The following is a 20,994-nucleotide window of genomic DNA, read 5'->3' as shown; positions in this document are numbered from 1 at the left end:
AGGAGCCCAATCCCATCTGGCTCCCTGGTGGGTCCGCATGTAGTCTTCAGGCCCAGTGTACTCCCAGGCGCTCCGGGCGCGCCGTTGGAGCGGCGCAATCCGCCGACGGAGGTAATCGCCGTACACCATGGCCCCGGTGAGCCCCTGGGATCGCAGGCCCGCCAGGCGGTCGAGGACGGCGTCGTACTCCTCCCCCAGATCTACCGGCGCCCGCCAGCTGGAGACCTGCGCCGGGGGCTGGCTCGGAAGTCGGAGGCGCGCTTCGTCGGCGAGGGGGGTGTAGAACCAGTCGCTCTTCCAGTCGTCCCACTTCTTGCGGAGGACGCAGGGGATGTAGCGGTTCAACACCGGCCCCCGTGGCTGGAAGTAGCAGCCGCCAACCACCGATGGCGGTGACACCGACTGCACGGTGAAGAACCACCGGAACAGCTGAAGAGAGGGGCGCACCCCAATGAACATCTCGCACAGGTGTGCGAAGATGGCCAATGTCATCACCGCATTGGGGGTGAGGTGCGCCATCTGGAGATCGTAGAACTCCAGGACATCCATGAAGAAATGAGAAAATGGCGGGACCAGCCCAGCCATTGCGAAGGGGAGGAAGAGATGATTGGGAACGAGCGCGTGTGGCGAAAGTAGGGCGTGGTAGAGAAAGAGTTAGAGCTCAGGCAGCGAAGGCAAGAGGAACAATGGCGAAAGGAAGGGAGCAAATCCTTTTCTCGATGCTTTTATACCCTTGCCATCGCTGGGCCTGGCTCCTCGTTTCTCGCGCCCACTACCTCGCTCCCTCGTATCTCGCTATCTTGCTCCCTCGTTTCCCGTGCCCACGCTTCCACTAATCCCATTCGCCCGCTTACGGCGCTTGAAGTGGATATGCGGTTGTGGCAATCGAAACGGATTGTATCGTGCGCGCGTTAATTACGCTCGCCAACCGAAGCGGCGTTACCGTATCTCCGGGCGAGACAAATCTGCTCACCCAGATTCGCGCGCTGCTCAAGTGGTGTGGCAGTCTTGAATAGACCGCCCATTATGGACAACCAAAGTTACCAATACCAATGTGCGTGAATTGAGACCGTTGGGTATTTTGCCCAACTACGGAAACCGGTCCCACCTGTCACAGGGTGGCGTCACACCTGACCGCTTCCCTTGGGAAGGGAAATTGCTCTGGCATAACGCCGGGGGCTACTGTCGGTGATATGGGACCGGGAGTATCATGACCAGAGGCTTGAGGCAGACGCAACCGCCCACGTGGCCTGGCACCTTCGGGGACGTCGGGCCCGAGGGTGAGGTGTCCGCCCTCCTCCTGATTTCCCCCGAGGGGGGGTCGGGTTGCGCTTGCCCCGGCCCCGAGGGCCGAGGCACCCCGACCCCTTAAGGAAGTCTGCGCGACATATATGGGATAAGTGAGCACAGCTGTGCTCACCTAACAGCATTTATTGCAGTCTGGTCAAGCGTGTCACGCTGCATGCAGCGCAGTATGGCGCGTTCCTTTATCCGGTCTGTGACCAGTCACAGACCGGTCAGATCACGGGTTAGGTGGCGACTGGCGGTCTGACGCACGCCTTGCCCCGTCCCGTCAAGACGAAAGCCTCTAGGCACTCGTCTCAAGCCGGAGTTAAGCGCGTTATCTATTAGAGATGACACGTTAGCCCCGGACGATATATGCCAGGCTTCATCCTAACCATTACAGGCGAGATGTTGAGTGAAGAAGGGCAAACATGCACGTTGCCAAGATTACACGCGGTGGACAAGATTGACCGATTTGTGACCGGTCTGACACTGATCATATCGTCAGCGCACAGCCATGCTCCCACGACGCGCTCACCCCCGGCGGAAGTGGAGGTAGGTGTGGGCTGTCCCATCGGAGCGTCATTCGGACAGCAACCGTGCTGATCTCCGCCCATTCAAGAGAAAAAGAACAGTCCAGTTTGGAAAGAGAAGGGTGCATGTGGTATCCCCTTGAAGTATAAAAGGAGGACCTTGCCCATAGAGAGGGGGGTGGATTCTTTCCCAGATTATGAGCTTAGAACGGGGGAGAAGTCAGCTCACACTTGTAGCTCATTCATACGCAGATCCACCAAAACACAGGAGTAGGGTATTACGCTTCTGAGCGGCCCGAACCTGTATAGATCGTCGGTGTCTCGTGTTTTCTGGCTGGCATACGATATTTCCACATACAGAGAGAGTGAGAGCTTGAGATTTCACCCTAAGCCCCCGGCCGAACTGGCAAAGGGGGGCCTGCGCGGTCTCCCGGTGAGGAGCCACGAGCTCCGTCAATATACTATATAATTAATATCTGGTCACACCTGTCATACACACATGCACCTTAGAGCCTATGCTATAGCTGGCTACAAATTTGTAGCCCCCCTGTCCTTCTCTCTCCTTTTTATCTCTTTAAAATATATTTATAGCTGGCTTATAGCCTGCTATTGCAGGATTTTTTTTAAAAAAAAATCGGACGTCCAATCCATAGCGTTCTCCAAGTCTTCTTTCCACATCGTACTAATGAATCTTAACATGGATGATGGATCAGACGGCAAAAAGTTCGAAAGTTTTCCTCTTTGGTCTTCTTTCAACAGTAGGATATCAATTCCATCCTTTAATTTGTTGGCTATTGACATGTCACCCTCCAAATTATTGGCTATTTACCTACATCCACGGATCCATTGGTGAAGAATATCGATTATTTGGTGGAAAAAGATTTACTTTGCGACTTTACTAACACCGTATTTAGTTCTAAAATAATTCTTTAAACTTTCAACTTTTTCATCACATCAAAATTTTCCTACACACATAAACTTTCAACTTTTCTTCACATCGTTCCAATTTTAATCAAATTTCTAATTTTAGTGTGAACTAAACACAGCCTGAGAGGTGTCGTACCGTATACACAAATGTTCTGTTTGAGACTAAATGCCATACATAATTCATTCATCCTTAATTAATTTGCCGATCCCTCTGAAAAAAATTCCCTGTAGGTTGACTAAGGAGAAGGGATGTTGTACAACAACAGTGCACAATTTTGGTTCGCAATTTCGGAAGCCCCCCCCTCCCCTCGGCAAGTGATTACCTCGACATAAATTTTCGATTTTACTCAATTTTTTGCGAATTTGATGAAAATTTAGTTAAATTGAGTTAAATCATGTTAAAAACATTTTAAAAAATTAGTCCAAAAGGTGCCGAAAATCCTGAAATTTCAGGAATTTCGGTTCTACAGAAATGACCAAAATTTTGGATGAAATCGAAATTGAAAGCCCTGTACAATAATCGCATTGTTGTGCGAACTGCAGGGCACTGAATATGTGCTTTTGTTCTCTTTCGGATATTTCGGGACTTTGTTGAAGGATGATGATAATGCTGATCAGCGAGCCAATCTCAACAACAAGTGATTAATTGAAATTGATGATCGTGGTGGCACAGTATATATATGAACGATGTTGATTATTGTGTGCAATTCATTGTCCAGAAAAAAAGATATTGCAGATAATTTCAGAAAAAAAAAGGACAAAAGGATAATTGCACACCTAACTGGTAGTTTGTGAGTGGTCTACTCTGAGGCAGAGGTCACCAAAAATGGGTGGCCATGGCTACCACTACCACTAGGAGCAACAGCAGCAGCAGGCACCGAGGCGTGCACGTCGAGCTCCAGCACGGCGTGCAGCTTGGACTCCACCTTGGCCGTCCTCCACAGCACGTGCCCGGACGCTCGCCGGAGCATCCCGCTGCCGCCGACCACCGCCAGCTCCCTGACCTCCTCGGAGGTGTCGTCGCGGCCGGCGATGAGGATGGTGCTCCCGTTGTATGGCCCGTCGGTGAGTACCACCGTGATGTCGACGATGAACACCGGCCTCGCCATGGACGCCAGCATGTACGTCCCCTGCGCCCGCCCAACCTCCCTGGACGCCAGGCTTGGGCCCTCCGTCACCACGTCGTCGATGATCACCGTGTCCCCGAAGTTGTTCCCCGGCGACATGGACGGGTTCGCCGGCCCCGGCCCCTTCACCACCACCACCGACGTCTGCCCCGCCCCGCCCACGATGTCGTGCATGTACACCCGCAGCCGCACCGCCTGCCGACGCGCCTCGCCCAGCGGCGCCACGGCGGCCGCGACGGCGAGGATGAGAGCCACGGCGGCGACAAGCTGCCGACGGTGCTCTGGAACACTGGAGCTACCCATTTGATCTTTATGTTTGGTTCACTCGCAAGACGAAAAATGGAGATGCAATTATATTTCTATAGCTGAAGGACGAATTTTTAATTATGAATGCAGGTGCCGCCAATGCGTGTACTAAAATGAAATGAAACATTTATCGATCAATCATTTTGTCCTTTTTCTTATTATTGAAGGAAAATGTTTGTTGCGGTTGCGACAAATGCACAACCAACTCGAGTAGTAAAGTATAGTAATTAGAAATAAGAATCAGCGTCGTCAACATCAGCCGTGACGACGTTTGTGCCACGCAGCAGTGACGACCAACGGCGAGCCGGAGAAGATGACGCGGGCACCCACGCGTACACGTCGAGCTCCAGCACCATGTGCACCGGAGACTCCCGCCTCGCCGTCGTCCACAGCACGTGCCCGGTGGCTCGCCGGAGCTTGCCCGTCCCGCCCACCACCGCCAGCTCCCTGACCTCCTCGGAGATGTCGTCGCGGCCGGCGATGAGGATGGTGCTCCCCTTGTAGGGCCCGTCGGTGAGGACGAGGGTGATGGAGACCACAAACACGGGGGCGCGCAGGCACGCCAGCGTGTAGGAGCCCTGCGCGCGGCCGACGGGCTTGGAGTCGTCGACGTCGGTGAGGAGGTCGTCCACCACCATGGTGTCGCCGAAGTGGCTGCCCGGCGGCATGGCCGGGTGCAGCGGCCCGGTGCCGTTCACCACCTGCACGGCCGTCTGCCCCGGCCCGCCGGTGATGTCGTGCATGTACAACCGCAGCCGCACCGGGAGCCCACCGGCCGAGGCCGGCACCGCCACCGCGAGGATGAGAGCAAGGAGATGGCCGGCAATGGAGATGATGGCCATTGCTGTTACCTGCTCTGCTCGTTGGATGGTTTCGATATATAGTACTGTACTAGTATATCTTCAACATGAGGAGTCCAACCATTTAATTTAGTTGTATATATCCTTCTGGATGATTAAAGTCTCCTTCCGGTGCAGATCACCTCATTATAACACAGATGATATACATGCTGGTAGCTCATTAAAAACAGAGGATATGCATGCTTTCTTTGATATAGATATCCACTGGACTAAGTCTTGTCATAAATATCATATATTTATACATTTATGTCTGTATATAATATTAAATTACATCTGTCCAATTTATTAAAAGAGATATATGCACACTTACGTGGTTTATGCTTTTTTTTTACGATCAGCACCAGACAACGCGATAATTTATTGGATAGAATAGGAAAAAATTATTTGGCTTGCACCATGAAAGATTGTAACCAAGAAAAAGAAAAAAAAACCTCCGTCACCACGAACCGACAGGTGCTTTGTGTTTATAGATATAATTTACTAGTAATGTTTATGACAAGGTTTAATAGGATCAATTGGATCCATGTCATTGTAATTTTACCATATTAGAAAAATACCACTATTATTCGCGATATCGACTGGGTGCTACTGGAACTTTATAAAGTTGGATCAATGCCATCGCCGTCACGTTTTTCATCTTCATATAGACCAAAATAACCCTAACATGACTGATGAGGCCCACATGTATGTTTCATCATTTTCCTGTATCCTCCCCTCTTCTCTCTTTGACGTGCCTATCTTCTCCCTCACCTCCTTTGAGCTCCTTCCATTCCTCGTCACCGTCCTCAGCCTCGACGATGCGTTGGCCAACACGAAGCTATCTCGTCGGAGTGGAGCCTGGGGTGGCCAGCGCAGCGGCCGGATTCAACGATGTTCGGCGCGCCTACTCCGCTCATCACCACCACTGCCTTGTCCTCCAGATCCAGGTAGCTATCAACGAGACAATGTTGTTGCCGTCCTTGCCGGCATGCCATGGGCAGGAAGAGGAAGAGGATGCGACCAAACTGGCACCGTCCACAGGAGGTGACGCTGAGGGTGCTCAGTGAGGACATGATGCACTTCCGTGCCAATGACCTCGCCACCGCCTAGGTGCTGTTGAGCATGTCAACGTCGCGCCACCAGGTTCGCATGGAGCCTGCCGCCGTCCCAGCTCCGCATCGCGCCGGGCTCCTATATATCCACCTTGGCAGTCAGTGGCCCTCTTCCCTGGTGCACCGCTCGCTAGTCACTGCCACAGCCGCCATCACCGACAGGAAGCATCACCCATCCATGACGTGTTGATGGCATCGTCGCCATGAGCGACAAAGACGGGCCACTGTGAAGAGGAGCTCCGAGGAGGAGAAGCTGGCCGATGGGTGTAGACCCCCGATTTTGGAAATCGGAAATCTTCTGTGTTTATTCGTACCAATCCCTGGATCAGTAGTTGGTACACACATACATAGTTGGATCACAACATATCACGAATGAATTTAGGCTAAAAGAGTTAAATACTTACATTAGGGCCAGGTAGGCCAACAACTATCAGAGAACAACAGCGGAAGACAAAATAATATAAGGGCCCGGTTAACATGCCACAGGCAGTCGACTGGGGAACGAGACCTAGAACAAGACCGCACTCCGATCATCTTGTGGGATACGCAAGCGTACCGACAAGGGCTTCTCTTCAACACTCTCCTAAAAGATATATAAATAGTAAGGGTGAGTACCAACCGTACTCAGCAAGCCACCACAATAACAATGCATATGATAGAGGGAATTTCAAGGAATGGCTTCAGGTCCTTTTGCATAAAGCTAATTTTACAATTCTTTTCACAAGCCTAAAACCTAGCATAGACTGATCAAATTTTAGTACCAGTGTTCACTTTAAACAACGACGGTTCTGTCCACCATCCATTGTGATCCCAAGGATAGCTTCCTGCCATTGAATCGTCATGGTTTTCTGAGGATGTCCACCTTCCCCCCTCTCGGGATGTGGCTCCATCAGCATAAAATTCATCATGCAATATCTCATTCCCCACAAGTTAAGAATTTAGAGTCTAGCCAAGTGTAATACATGTCCCGGTGCTCAATTACCGCGAGCACGGCTATTCGAATAGATTTGGTTTACTCACACTGCAGTGGATGTACACTTTACCCGCACTCCGCGACTGCCCAACACATGAGCCTCGTCCCAACACATGAGACGCGTCACGGCAAAGCTTTTCGATAACTTCGCATTGGCAGTACCCGCTCCATGAACTTAAATCCTCATGCACTCTAGGCGTCCATGTTTCTAGCAGTGAGAGGAGTTCTGGCGCTCCCGGGAAAGAGAAGTCTCACACGCATATTAAATTATGGTTCAAGTTAAGTTCTCTCTCTCACACACACATGGCAGTCCTACCAATGGCGACACCGATGTAGGGCATGCCTCTCGGCCCTACCTCAACGGCTATCCCATTGTAGCGCACCTGCCTCACTCAGGGGTGAACCATCTATGCAGGGATACTGCCTCCGCTCGGCTATCTAATCCGCTAGGTCTATACCCATTCGAGAAGTACGGTTGTACGGGGTCGTTTCATGCTTAACTTCATGGCTCGGTCCTTAATTGACCGGGGACGGTACTAGCCTTTTCCAGATACCACCCAAATCCTCCGTCCGCCCCGGTCGAAAACAGTTGTTTAATTTTATTTCTCCTTTCACAAATCATGTCATCAACATCATGGCAATGTGGCGCTCATGTCTCCACATGCCGCATCTCAATTACCTTCCCAAAGGTAATTGCCCAAGCATATAGCATTTGATAAATATGAGTATGCATGATTCTAGAATAGCATTTCTAAGCAATTGTCATAATTGACTAGGGACTCATACGTAATCATGGGTACAAGGATTTTAAGGGTAAACAATAATCAAGGCATGGCATAATCACAAGTAGGATGTTCATCATTGCATGCAATTTTATTTGTAAACAAAACAATTTCGCAATTAGGATCAATATGTTCAAGGGATAGTGATGACTTGCCTTGCTCAGGATAGTCCTTATTCTTGATATAATTCTTGATCAACCTTCACCTCCTGGAGGTTGCTGACGTTGCCTCACGACTAACCGATACATAAATTCTATAACACGCAAGAAAAACCAATATTCAAATAACAACCAAATATGCACAACAAAATATACTATTCATGTCTACTAATGGATTCCAATCACGCTAGGGGCTAGGGTTTCTTAATCTTTCTGTTGTTATGGTGGTCTATATAGGAGCTAACCAATGTAGTATGAAGGAGATACGTATTTGGCTACTATGTAGTTTAGTCTAGCAAATGGCTATTCATGCATCTATCTAAATAGAACGGTTATACACTAGAGGTTCTGTTGCCGGATGGATTTCGATCGGTCAAATAATTACTGTGAATCATTTGTATTATTATTTTATTGATGGAGGCTTTATTTTAATTATGTACATATTTTACTTGTCAAAATAAATTATAAAGGTTAACAATTATCCATGCTCTATATGTTAAATTCGGGAAGTTTATAATATTATAGTTACAGATTATCCCTTAATGAACAATTCGGAGTTACAATTGAACTATGAACATATGAGGTCAAGATTTATAATTAGTACTTATCTACTATTCATGTTTGTTATATACTCCCCAGTTTCATATATGAAAAAGATAAATTAATTGTGTAACTATAATGGGATGTACAATATATGTGTGCAACAACGTATAAGGTTTCGGTCGCCTACTGTACATGAGCTTATTTAGAAAGAGTACTACCCAATGCTCCAAGTGATTCTTGAATATATTGTAGTTTAATTATACATTAGCTAGTTTCTATGAGTGATATTGTATATGTGACGCGACAATGTTTAAGCACTGGTTCTATTGGGTTACTAATAAGTGGTAATCAATTTAGGCATATATATGCTATTCTATATGGTATTGCATCGATTAATTTACTTAGGGATTCCTCCACATCTAGCTCTATTATTATTCTCCTAAACAGGTTAAAGATTCATCTATGTGTGTTTATATTTTAGTTACATAATCATAAGGCTACACTTGCTTTAAATAACCTATAAGCCATGGCCATCGAATATTAAATAAGTACTAGTATTTTCCTATACATCCATCCATTTGATACATCACATGAATTTAGTTTGTGTGGTTGTTACAGTGGCAAGACATGTTAGAGACAAATATTATTACATCTACTCTACTGTACAATACTAATTTTATTTATTAACATATTTTTAAGTTGACTATTATGCATCATCTTGATATTAATTATTTAATATTTATAAATATATTTTATCAAATAGTGAATTATATTTCATTGGAAAGCTTATGAATTTAGATGAATTTAGGTTCAAGTTTCACTTAAATCTGAGTAAAAGTCGAATGCGAAAGTCGATTCCTTTTTATTAACTTTACTATCTGCGAACTACGGCAAACCCAATTTCGATTTAAACTATTTTACGGGTATAAATATTTTGTTGTCATAAGTTTTTAATTTACTCATCCCGAGCATTATATCCATATAACAGGTTAGAAATTTCTATTACGAGCTAAATATCGGACGAAATCTTAGAAATATTATACAATTTAATTTAGTCTATGACTAAACGATTAAATATAATACACGGCTAAGATTCCTAGTAATTGAATCCGAATTTCTACCATAAACCGATGACTTATAGAGATTACCAAAAATAATCTATAATAATCTATAAGAATTCATCTAATTGTTTGGTTATTAATTATATCTAAATTACTACCAATTTTAATCTAATCTGATCAAGAAACATATATTTATAATTAACTCGGAATTTCGATCGAAATACTATTACGCTCGAGGAATTTCCAAAAATAATCTAGGATTAACCCCGACCATGTTTATTTCCTAAATTCTCCTAATTTCTTCCCCAATTTCCCTTTTATTTTCTCCTTTCCTTCTTTTTCTCTCTTTTCTCTCCCTCTCTTTCTTTTCTTTTCTTTTCTCTTTTCCCTTTTCCTTTCTTTTTCTTTCTCTCCCTTTTTCCTTTCTTCTCTCTTTCTCTCTCTTTTTCCTTTCTTCTCTCTTTCTCTCTCTGTCGGCCTCTCTTTTCCTCTTCCTTTCTTTCTCTCCTCTCTCCCGGCTCTATCTCCCTCTCTCGGCTCTATCTCCCTCTCTCGGCTCTCTCCCACCCGAGCGGCGGCGGCGATGGACGCGAGGGAGAAGGAGGGCGGCTCACCGGCGGCGGCAGCGGCGACGACGGCGGCGGCGACGGTGGCGCACGGCGGCGCAGGAGCGGCGGCACGGCGGCACGGGAACGGCGGCGCAGGAACGGCGGCGCGGCGGCACGGGAACGGCAACGCGGCAGCACGGGAACGGCGGCGCGGCGGCACGAGAACGGCGGCGCGGCGGCACGAGAACGGCGGCGCAGTGGAGAGGGGAGAGGGGAGAGGAAGGATGAGATGGGGTGGGGGAGAATGGAGAGAGGGGGGGGTATTTGTAGAGAGGGGAGGAGCGGCGGGGCTCGGGGCGGCTTGGTGTGATGGCGATGGCGACGCGACGATGCCGCGGCGCGGCAGCGGCGCGGGACGCGAGGTGGCGATGCGATGGGCGAGCGGCGCGCGGGTCGCGGGGCGCGAGACGGCGCGCGGGGCGCGAGGCGACGGGACGGGGCGGCAGCGGCGACACGACGGGCGCGCGGCGATGGGATGGGCGGGCGGCAGCGGCGCGGGGCGCAAGGTGCGATGGCGACGGACGAGCGGCGACGAGACGGTGCGCGGCGCGATGGGACGGCGATGCGGCGGCGACGGGCGACATTGGTGCGAGACGACGGCGACCCACGGCGATGGCGACAGCGTGGCAGCGGCGGCGCGAGGCGCGAGGCAGCGGCACGGGGCTCGAGGCGGCGGCACGGGGCGCGAGGCCGACGGCGACGATGGCGACGGCGGCGCGGCGGGCGAGCGGCGCAAGGTGGCGACGCGCGGCTCGGGACGGCTAGGGCAGAGGTGGGAGAGAAGGGGAAAGGTTAGGGACCAAATCGAACACCTTGCAGGCAATGAATAGTGCACTTTCCTATTATTCCCGATTTTAGGTTATTTTCAATATAAATTTGATTTCATAATTTCTAAATCTTGTGTAAATGAAGTTTATCCCATATTTGTGTTATCCTAACTAAAATTCTCCTTAATTTGATATCACTCATATTTTGTTTATATAATTTATTTGAGTTTTAATTAGGGTAAATTCTTATTCTATCGCAATTAAATTTAATTGATCCAAATATGGTCGCGATAATATTTTATTTATTACTATCCATACCTAATCTTTTATTTTTAATTTATATTTATTTTACCAATTTGTTTTTAAGGTTTATTAAAGATTCTATAATTTTCTAATGAGACCGTTATTAACATAATAGCACATTAGCTCAATTTATCTATATGTTAGTTTATTTTATATGGAGGGGTTTAATATATCAAATTTCAATCCCTAAATGCAATTAGGAACTTGGTGCAAAATCGATCTACATATCGAATTAAATACTCCCGTAATTCTATTATATATACAGAGAGCTCAGTTCATTTGAATGATCATCATTTCATGTGTACTCGTATTATGACACCCACCTATATTATTCAAATATTTTAATATTTTATAAAATAGGTTAATAATAACTTTTAATTTATTTGATTTTAATATCTTGCACATAATTATTCGTAGGATTAAGTATATTCTCATAAATCATATCTATTGCTTAAATGTAGTTCTTTTCTTTACCTTCTTGGTGATCATTTACGGTTTGGCAAGCAATAGGAATCATAACAACCAGCATGATGCAAAAGTTTTAAAAAGTTTGAAATTTTAGTGATTTTTATTGTTGGGAATTTTCAGGATGTTACAATGGGGAAGAAGGAGAGGAAAAAAAATTAAGAGAAGGAAGAAGGAGAGTGTGACGGAAAATGTGATAGTGATGGTATGGATTTAATTTTAAAAAATTCCAGTGACACTTATCCGATATCACGAATAGTAGTGGTATTTTTCTAATACGGCAAATTTGCAATGGCATGATCCAATTAACTCATATAAATATAGCAAAGTGTATGTGCATATATTTGAGTTGTTGTTTATGTTTGATTTACTCTTGGTCCAAAGAGTAACTGCAGTCACCACACACGGATATATGATACATAAACTTTATCTTTATCTTAAAAGATTTGGGGGTGTGTTTGGATGGTGCACTGGCTTGGGGCTCTTGCTCAGACAGCTGAATCCGGTCATAAGCGCTTGAAATCGAACATCTAAGAGCGATGAGCCAGTGCCAATTCTTATATTAAAGATTTGCAAAAAAAATGATAGCCATGATAAGATTCTTGAAATCTCGAGTGTTGCAAGGGGCAAACACACGCGTCATCCAGTACTCTACAACACTCTACGAGTTGCACATGAGAAGGGATTTTAAACTCTCGATAACATGTCTCGTTTCTCACATGCCGTCTACATAGTTATGAAAAAAATTAAATAAAAATATATTAATATATGATATATCATTATAGAAACATGGAAGTTAAAACTTGACATCTAAAAATTGCAAAAAACAAATTAAACTCCAACTTGTTGACACATATTTAAAGTTATTTTTTTTATTTTGAAATATGTAGAAGTTAAATTTGTAGGTTTGTGAAATGATATATTCATTTGTTTTTTTAAAATAATTATAACTATTTGAGTGAGATGTTAAGAATGAGGGAATGCCCCTAAAAAATTTAGAATCGTTTCTCACATGTACGAACATTCATCACTGTTTCAGTTGAGAGCGCATAAACTGCATCGATATCGGTCTTTGAATCGACGCTGAGACGTAGTGCAGTTTATATATGGATGGTATTATTCATAACATGAAATATGTTAATTATTGAAAAGCACAATGATTAAGGGCATTGTGACAAATTGTGTGGCCAAATGGATTATTGTAGTAGTAGTATCCATAGCCAGTTAGCCACTATGAGCATGTGACGATGAGTCACGCCATAGGTAGTCGACGAGACGTGATCCTGTAACTCTTAATTTCCCATCATCAGAGATTCAGAGGTATATATGGTCCTTCTCTCAAGTCATCATACTATTAATCTTCCTCTCCATTCCCAACTAAAATTAACACCAGCAAGATAAGTACAGTGAGTACAAGCAAGCAAATTAATTCAGACGAATTGAATAATGCAGACACGGGCCCGGGTAATATAGTAGTAGTGATTTGGATTTGCATTGCGCAAGATGCATTTTTGTTTAACGTTGATGGTACTGATTTGACAAGCATGCTATTTTGCTAATAAATTAATTTTAAGACATATAATTCAAGTATAATATGTAATACTGAACCATATCTAATATGTTTGATGATTGGCTTTTGAGGGTTGACAAGAAGAGTAAACTCATACTTGTAGGAGCATTTGCCATATGTTGGGCTCTGTGGTTGAATAAGAATGATATGATATTTGACAAATCACCATCTATCTAATATTTGCAAGTAATTTTCAAGACAACATATTGGTTCCGGTGTTGGGCACAGCTGCAAAAGTGTGAAGATGATGGAGAGCTTATGAAGGTTGTATGTCGTAGGCTTGAGACGACAATTATGCAACTTTTTGCAAACTACTCCTATGGATGGAGATTAACAAATAGATTTGAATAAATGTGTACTCTTTATCTCGGTTTGGTCTTTTATTTTGTTGGGTGTGTTTAATTTCATTTTGAACTACACTCTTTGTTTGAGTGATACTTTGTAATAATTGGCTGTAGCTCTGATGAGCAAAGGCCAGAATGTTTCATTCCATTATCTTTAAAAAAAACCAAGTACCAAATAATTAAGAAATGAGAGTTGTCCATCATATCTACTCCTATTACTAATTGTTTGAACATATGCATTTAATTTTGAAACACAAACGAAATAAAATTCTTAGTTTGAAACTTGTAGAAAAGCTAGCAAAAGTAGCAAGGATTATTAATTATAGGTGGTTACCTGCAGGCTGCAGCATGAGGAGGAGGGGTGAGGGTGACGTTTAATTGGTAGCAAGAGCAAGAGCAGATGCAGCAGCAGCAGCAGTAGCGGGCAGTGAGGCGTACACGTCCAGCTCCAGCACATAGTGCGCCCCCTCCAACACCTCTAGCGTCCTCCACAGCACGTGCCCGGACGCTCGCCGGAGCTTCCCCGTCCCGCCGACCACCGCCAGCTCCCTCACCTCCGCAAGGACCTCGTCGCGGCCGGCGATGACGAGGGTGCTCCCGTTGTAGGGCCCGTGGGTGAGCTTGAAGGTGGCGGTGACCACGACGACGGGGTCGACGAGGCCGGCGAGGACGTAGGAGCCCTGGGCGCGGCCGACGGGGTTGGAGTCGAGGCTGGGGCCCTCGGTGAGGAGGTCGTCCATCACCGTCGTGTCGCCGAAGTGCCTGTTTCCCGGCGGCATTGACGGATGCAGAGGCCCCGTGCCCTTCACCACCTGCACGGCCGTCTCCCCGGCGATGTCGTGCATGTACAAGTGCAGCCGCACCGCCCGCCGCCGCGCCGCAGAGGCCGGCACCGCGAACGAGGCGGCGAGGACGATGACGGCGGCGAGGAGGAGTACTGGCCACTGGTGGAGCTTGGCCATCGCGTCTCTGCCTTCAGTGCAGCCTGAGCCTGAGGCTGAGGAGATGGAGAAATTCGCATTGGCCGCTCCTCCTGGCCTACTCCCTAGCAGAGCTTGTTATAGTCTCCAATCATTTCAGACAACACACGACGCTTGCTCCCCCACTGACCATTAACCCTTCAATTACTGACCATTATATGAAGGGTTTGTTGGAACCATGCCACCCTATATTTGCAAAATTTGAGATATACCACCCGTATCTCAATGACATGTAGGACCCATATGAGTCAATGACATGTGGGTCAGGGTGGCGTATAACAAATTTTGCAAAATTTATGTGGCATGATTCAAATTCTCCCTTCTATCAATGGGACCGGCGCTTGTTCTCCCACGCGTCTCTTCCTCTCCCCCATGTGTCTCTTTCTCTCTCCCAGCCAGATCTAGCCCTGCCGCCGCTAGATCTGACAGCGTCTGCACGACGGCTAGGACAGCGGCGACGGGGAGGTGGTAGGCGAAGCTGCGGCGGTGGCGGCCAGAGGCAGCCAGGCCTGCGCCTGGCTGTGTGGGTTAGGGATGGTTGGAGGTGGTCGAGAGGGCGGTGGGGAGCGGCAAGGAGTCAGCAATGTAGTCTCTCTGGACGGTGGTAGGGGCGGCGGCAGCCCTAGGGGCAGCAGTGGCCCGGAGGCTCACGTCGGCGTTGGTGGCCCTTGGGGCGGATGCAGTTCCCGTTGGCGCCGGCGACACTAGGGGCTGCGGCGGAGGACGACGGCGCAGCGCCAGTGGCCCTAGGGGCTGCGGTGGCCTAGGATGGCGATGGCTCCCGTCAGCGCCGGCGGCCCTAGGGGCTGCTGCGGGACGATGGCGGCCTCGTTGGCGCCGGTGGCCTAGGACAGCGGCAGTCTAGGCACTGTAAATCCGATGAAGCGGAAGCCAATTCCGTCGGTTCGTGTATGGTTGGCTAGTTTCGGCTAAACGACGAATGACGACAGTTGAAAGTAGGCTAACTGGCGGTATGTGGCATCAGCTTACCTGAAACAGATAAAGATGGCACTGGCACCAACGGAGGTTTGCATCGACGGCGCACTAGGGGCGGCGGCGACTAGACGACTTCCACTTGTCAAATCTAGCTATTTCAGGAGGATATGGTGGGACGCAGAGAAGCAAGGATGTGCCAAGGCTGTTTGGTTTTCTTTTTGTTTTTTGGTTGTGTGTTTTCCTCTTTGTTGAGGTGTGAGTCTAAGTATCCGTGTACCCTTTTGATTGTGTATATCCTTCGTGGATATAGAGACTGGATTAATGAAAATCCATTATCTAAAAAAAAATTCAGACAACACATCGATCAGCTCATTCAAAGCAAATTAATGGAAAAGTTAGGTAGGTTAACCAAATCAGACCCAAACTGAAATTTCATGATATTATTTAATTTCTTTCCACTGAAAATCATACTCCATAATTAATACATATGACCAGCGTGCCCAATGATAAGAGTATATGAACAACACAAACAGTGACAGAAAAAACGGCAGTATATACTATATATTATATATATATATATATGGTTTCTACCCAATCTCTCCTCCTGAACACAAGAAATTTGGCTCAAGTTTATTTTGGTCCTCGATATTTGGCCAAGCTAGCTAGCATTGAATAATATACAAGGAAATGTACAAATTAAAAGATCACAACCAACCAAATATATAGTTGAAAAATTCTTGGGGCAAGCTTGGCACAAACTAAGATGACAGGAACCCCAACAATATGTTTTTGTGATCGGCCAGTATCCCCGTAGATCTGTACAAGATTCTAGTTGCCAATCGTACAGAGAGCAAGTAAATTTTCGCGCTAGTTAAGCTCATAAAGCACAATTCCAACAGTGATAAGCCAAAATTTTCTACCATCACCACCCAAATTAACTTGATATATATGCTTAAAGAACAAATAATTAAATCTGCAGATATATAAATTAAAAATGATGTTGCATTATGATACGTACACAACACAAGTCACACATTGCTAGCTAGCTATGGGGAATTGTCCATGCACCTTATGAGCTAGCCCGCCAGTAAATACATGGCATTTCTTGTTTCTGATATATGTTTAATTCCACTTGTCCATGCGCAATGTGAATTAATGTAATGTCAGTAAAACGCTGCAGGTTCAGGGTCATTATACATCGATCACCATGCGTGTACGTACTGAAATGAACATTATTTATCAAGCATTTTGTCCTTTTTTTATTATAGTAGAGTATTATTGAAGGAAAATACTTATTGTGTACGTACTGAAATGAACATTATTTATCAATCATTTTGTCCTTTTTTTATATATAATAGTAGAGTATTATTGAAGGAAAATACTTATTGTCATATGCATGATTGCGACATATATATATGCACAAGAAACACTAGTACTACTAGCTCCCTCCGTCCCATTTTAAGCGCAGCCATGATTTTTTTGCACAACTTTGACCGTCCGGCTTATTTAAAAATTTTCTGAAAGAATTTAAAAACATAAGTCACGTATAAAGTACTATTCATATTTTATCATCTCATAACAATAAAAATACTAATTATAAAAAATTTCTAAATAAAATGAACGGTCAAAGTTAGGCACGAAAATTTATAGTTGTAATTAAAATGGGATGGAGGGAGTAATAGTTAGTACTCCCTCCATTTCAAAATGTTTGACACCGTTGACTTTTTAACACGTGTTTGATCGTTCGTCTTATTAAAAAAAATTATGAAATATGTAAAACTATATGTGTACATGAAAGTATATTTAACAATGAATCAAATGATACGAAAAGAATAAATATTTACTTAAATTTTTTAAATAAGACGAATGATTAAACACGTACGAAAAAATCAACGGTGTCAAATATTTTAAAACGGATGGAGTAATAAGAATAAGAGGCGCATCAGCCGTGACGACGTTTGTGTGGAGGCAGCAGCGGCGACCAACGGATGGCGTACGTACAGTACTGTCAGCTCTGCTACAGTACTCAGATCATCAGGAGGAGGTTGAGCAGACTACGAAGAGCAGGCCCTCGAGTGTTTGGGCCTAATGAGCACCATGTCCAGGCTGTACCGTGGGTTGGCGAGAGAGAGAGACGTATAGTATTACTAAGGTCTGTTTAGTTCCTAAATTTTTTTTTCTAAAATTGAATCTTTGGATATATGTCTGTAGCATTAAATATAGATAAAAATAAAACTAATTGCACAGTTTGTATGGAAATCGTGAGACGAATTTTTTGAACCTAATTAGTCTATGATTAGTTATAAGTGCTATAGTAATCCGCATGTCCTAATGATGTCTTAATTAGGCTCAAAAGATCTGTCTCGTGATTTTCAGACGAGTTATGAAATTTGTTTTTTCATTCGTGTCCGAAAACCCTTTTCGACGTCCGGTCAAGCATCCGATGTTACATCAAAAAATTTTCTTTTCTTTTCGTAAACTAAACACACAGTAACAAACTCTGTATAATTCTGTTTTCTTGTCTTGAGAAAGAAGAAATTAAGCCAATAACATGCTGTGGGATTGGTGGAGAACATTTATCTGGCGTTAATTGTTGGGAGATCATCCAATTGAATCCTAGAGTAGCTATAACGTGCATGCTACACGTCCAGCTCCAGTACCGTGTACTGCACGCGCCGTCGTCGTCCGTCCACAGCACGTGCCCCGCCGACCACCGCCGGCCAGCTCGATCCCTCTCGGATGATGGAGACCACATACGTACGGTGATAGAGGAAGGGCGCAGAGAGCCATATGCAGTTGTTGTTTGTGTCCATGCATTCATGTCCAATCAACAAGCGACGCGCGAGAGGAGGGAGAAATAATTAAAGCTGTAGGATATACAGTAGCTAGCTAGGACGAAGAAAGCGACCAGAATTAGGTGGTGTTTGGATCCAGGGACTTAACTTTAGTCCATGTATTTAGACATTAATTTAGAGTATTAAATATAAACTACTTATAAAACTAATTACATAAATGAAAGCTAATTTGCGAGACAATTTTTTTAAGCCTAATTAATCCATAATTAGAGAATGTTTACTGTAGCATCACATATGCTAATCTTGGATTAATTAGGCTCAATAGATTCGTCTCGCGAATTAGTCCAAGATTGTGAATGGGTTTTATTAATAGTCTACGTTTAATATTTATAATCAGTGTCCAAACATCCGATGTGATAGGGACTTAAAAGTTTTAGTCACATCTAAACAGGGTCTTAGTGCAAGTGCTCCTCCATGTTAGATGTGACTACCACCTTTAAATTTATCTATTTTATTCACTCATGAACTAAGAGGCAACTCATACAATGTATCACCTATAGTACACAAATACCAATATCTCTAATACTCTCATACTCTTATTAAAATTTGTGTGGAGGTTGCCTCTTAATTTAGGGGTGGCTCATCATCTCTCTTCACTTCTCTCCTCCACCTCATCACTCAATCTAACGTGGCACTCTTAGGGGCAACATATGGGACATTATATCACTTGCCCTTAGAGGAAGCACGAGCACATCATATCGGCGCCAGGGCACTCACTCATTGCGGAGACGCGGATGCAGGCAAGCATGCAACACTTAAGAGATCGGGGAAAAGAGGAGCAAGAAGATTGGCTTCTGAGACGTGGGGTCTACGTAGGTTTCACGATGACTCAACGTTGTTAGTTTGTGTTAAATTGACACGTCGGAAAAAATCACCTGCTATATATACTGCTATGGGACTCAATATTATTGCATCAGTTTTGACAGTTGAGGAATCCGTTGTACGTGGTATTTCAGTTTAGGTATGAAAATCAAACTCGCTGACCTAAAATGAATTTATTTATTGATTATCTTAGTAGATATATAAAGAGGCCCTTCCTCTACGTACTTTCATGGCCCATTATATTCGGCCCGTAATGGTGCCGTCGGTCCAGCATGAAAGGAAGCCGATCCAGGGGAGAAAAACGACGGAAGGCAAGAGAGAAAGAGAAAAAGAAGAGGAGTATATATCAAACTCAAAGGAAGGAAACCCTAGCTAGCTAGCCGCCACAATCATATCGAAGGGGAGAGAGAGAGAGAGTAATGCATGGGTTCCGCGTCGTCAGCGACGATGGGGAGGGCGATGATGATGCGAGCCGCGTGGAGGTCGAGCAGGCCGGTGATGAGGTTTGCTCATCGCCATCGTCTTCTCCACGGCACTCCTTCTTCCCATAGAACAACTACTACTCCTACCAAGGAAGAGGTTTAATTTGCATCTCCCTCTAGCACTCTCTTCAATTCCCACGCCCTAGCTACCTTTCAATTCTCCCTTCCCTTCACTGGATAGCTAGGATACTGGATATGTATATGTCCTCGATCGATCTCCATTAGCTAGGGCTACATCTGCATATATACAACTATTATAAACTGATGATTAGTAATCAAAATAAATAATAATAATAATAAATATGTTTATGTACTTGTTAATTTGGATGTTCAAAATTGGGGAATCATATCGATGAAAAAAAAAACGAATCAAACAAAATTGGGGATGGATGCATGCATGGATTCGCTAGCTACTTACTGCTGTGGTGCTTGCATTGACGCTAGCTAGTGTTGGTCAGGAGCAAGCAGCAGGTAATTAAGACGGGAACCGGGAAGAGAGACACGTACGTACAAATGTGTCTACGGGAAGATATATATATTGCCGGCCGGCAAAGGAGGTACTCCCTCCGTATTTAAATACGTACGACGCCGTTGACTTTTTAACCAATGTTTGACCTTTGATTTTATTCAAATTTTTTATGCAAATACAAAAATATTTATGTCATGCTTAAAAGAACATTTGATGATAAATCAAGTCACAATAAAATAAATGATAATTATATAAATTTTTTAAATAAAACAAAAAGTCAAACGTTTGTTAAAAAGTCAACGGCGTCATACATTAAAATATGAAGAGAGTATATTATTGCGGTCGCATTGCGTCTGCCTGCTTAGCTTAGATTCTACTATTTGATGATTTTCCTGTTGTACACTCAAAAGATAGATGTACTTTCTATTCGAGGACTAAAGTTCTTTCTTGAAGTAGGCACGTCCCCCTTAATTATATTAATGACTCTGACTCCAGACTAAAGTTTTTTTTATCAAATTAACCATGTACTCCAGACTAAAAGTTCTTATTATATATTGTCGTTCATCAGTCATGCATTGCAACAAGTTTTAACACTAAATATTTTCACTCTCAGGCTGTGTACATCCATTGTGGATGTAGAGGCCGAATTTTAATTCATTTTCTAAAAAAAAATATTTTCACTCTCATTTATAGGTTGATATCATTCTGGATTGCTTGAAGGAAACAGGTACTAAATCAATGGACATGG

At 44.7% G+C, this 20,994-nt stretch overlaps 3 protein-coding genes across 5 annotated transcripts; all 3 read right to left on the bottom strand.

Moving 5' to 3' along the window:
• Nucleotides 1-3,421: 3,421 nt before the first annotated feature.
• LOC4342202 (dirigent protein 1) lies at nt 3,422-4,174 on the bottom strand. The gene has a single exon (XM_015790221.3). The coding sequence runs from the start codon at nt 4,172-4,174 to the stop codon at nt 3,545-3,547; it is 630 nt and encodes a 209-aa protein (XP_015645707.1). The 3' UTR covers nt 3,422-3,544.
• Nucleotides 3,422-5,019, bottom strand: LOC4342200 (dirigent protein 1). Its single transcript, XM_066312457.1, has one exon. The coding sequence runs from the start codon at nt 5,017-5,019 to the stop codon at nt 4,405-4,407; it is 615 nt and encodes a 204-aa protein (XP_066168554.1). The 3' UTR covers nt 3,422-4,404.
• Nucleotides 5,020-6,479: 1,460 nt separating this feature from the next.
• Nucleotides 6,480-14,807, bottom strand: LOC107278609 (dirigent protein 1). 3 transcript variants are annotated; one of them, XR_010742551.1, is made up of 3 exons: nt 14,037-14,807; nt 8,039-8,136; nt 6,480-6,711 (listed from the first exon to the last, which is right to left on the bottom strand). XR_010742551.1 is itself a non-coding variant. In XM_066312459.1 (2 exons), the coding sequence occupies exon 1, from the start codon at nt 14,662-14,664 to the stop codon at nt 14,077-14,079; it is 588 nt and encodes a 195-aa protein (XP_066168556.1). In that variant the 5' UTR covers nt 14,665-14,807; the 3' UTR covers nt 6,480-6,711; nt 14,037-14,076. The 3 variants fall into 3 exon arrangements, 2 of the variants coding, with proteins under 2 accessions (XP_066168556.1, XP_015646093.1); XM_066312459.1 differs by lacking the exon at nt 8,039-8,136; XM_015790607.3 differs by lacking the exons at nt 6,480-6,711; nt 8,039-8,136 and adding an exon at nt 12,854-13,165.
• Nucleotides 14,808-20,994: the final 6,187 nt, after the last annotated feature.

The sequence above is a fragment of the Oryza sativa genome, chromosome 7 (assembly GCF_034140825.1).
Source record: "Oryza sativa Japonica Group chromosome 7, ASM3414082v1".
NCBI classification, from domain to species: Eukaryota; Viridiplantae; Streptophyta; class Magnoliopsida; order Poales; family Poaceae; genus Oryza; species Oryza sativa.
The sequence above is the reverse complement of the archived record's forward strand: the minus strand, read 5'-3'. Positions and strand labels throughout refer to the sequence as shown.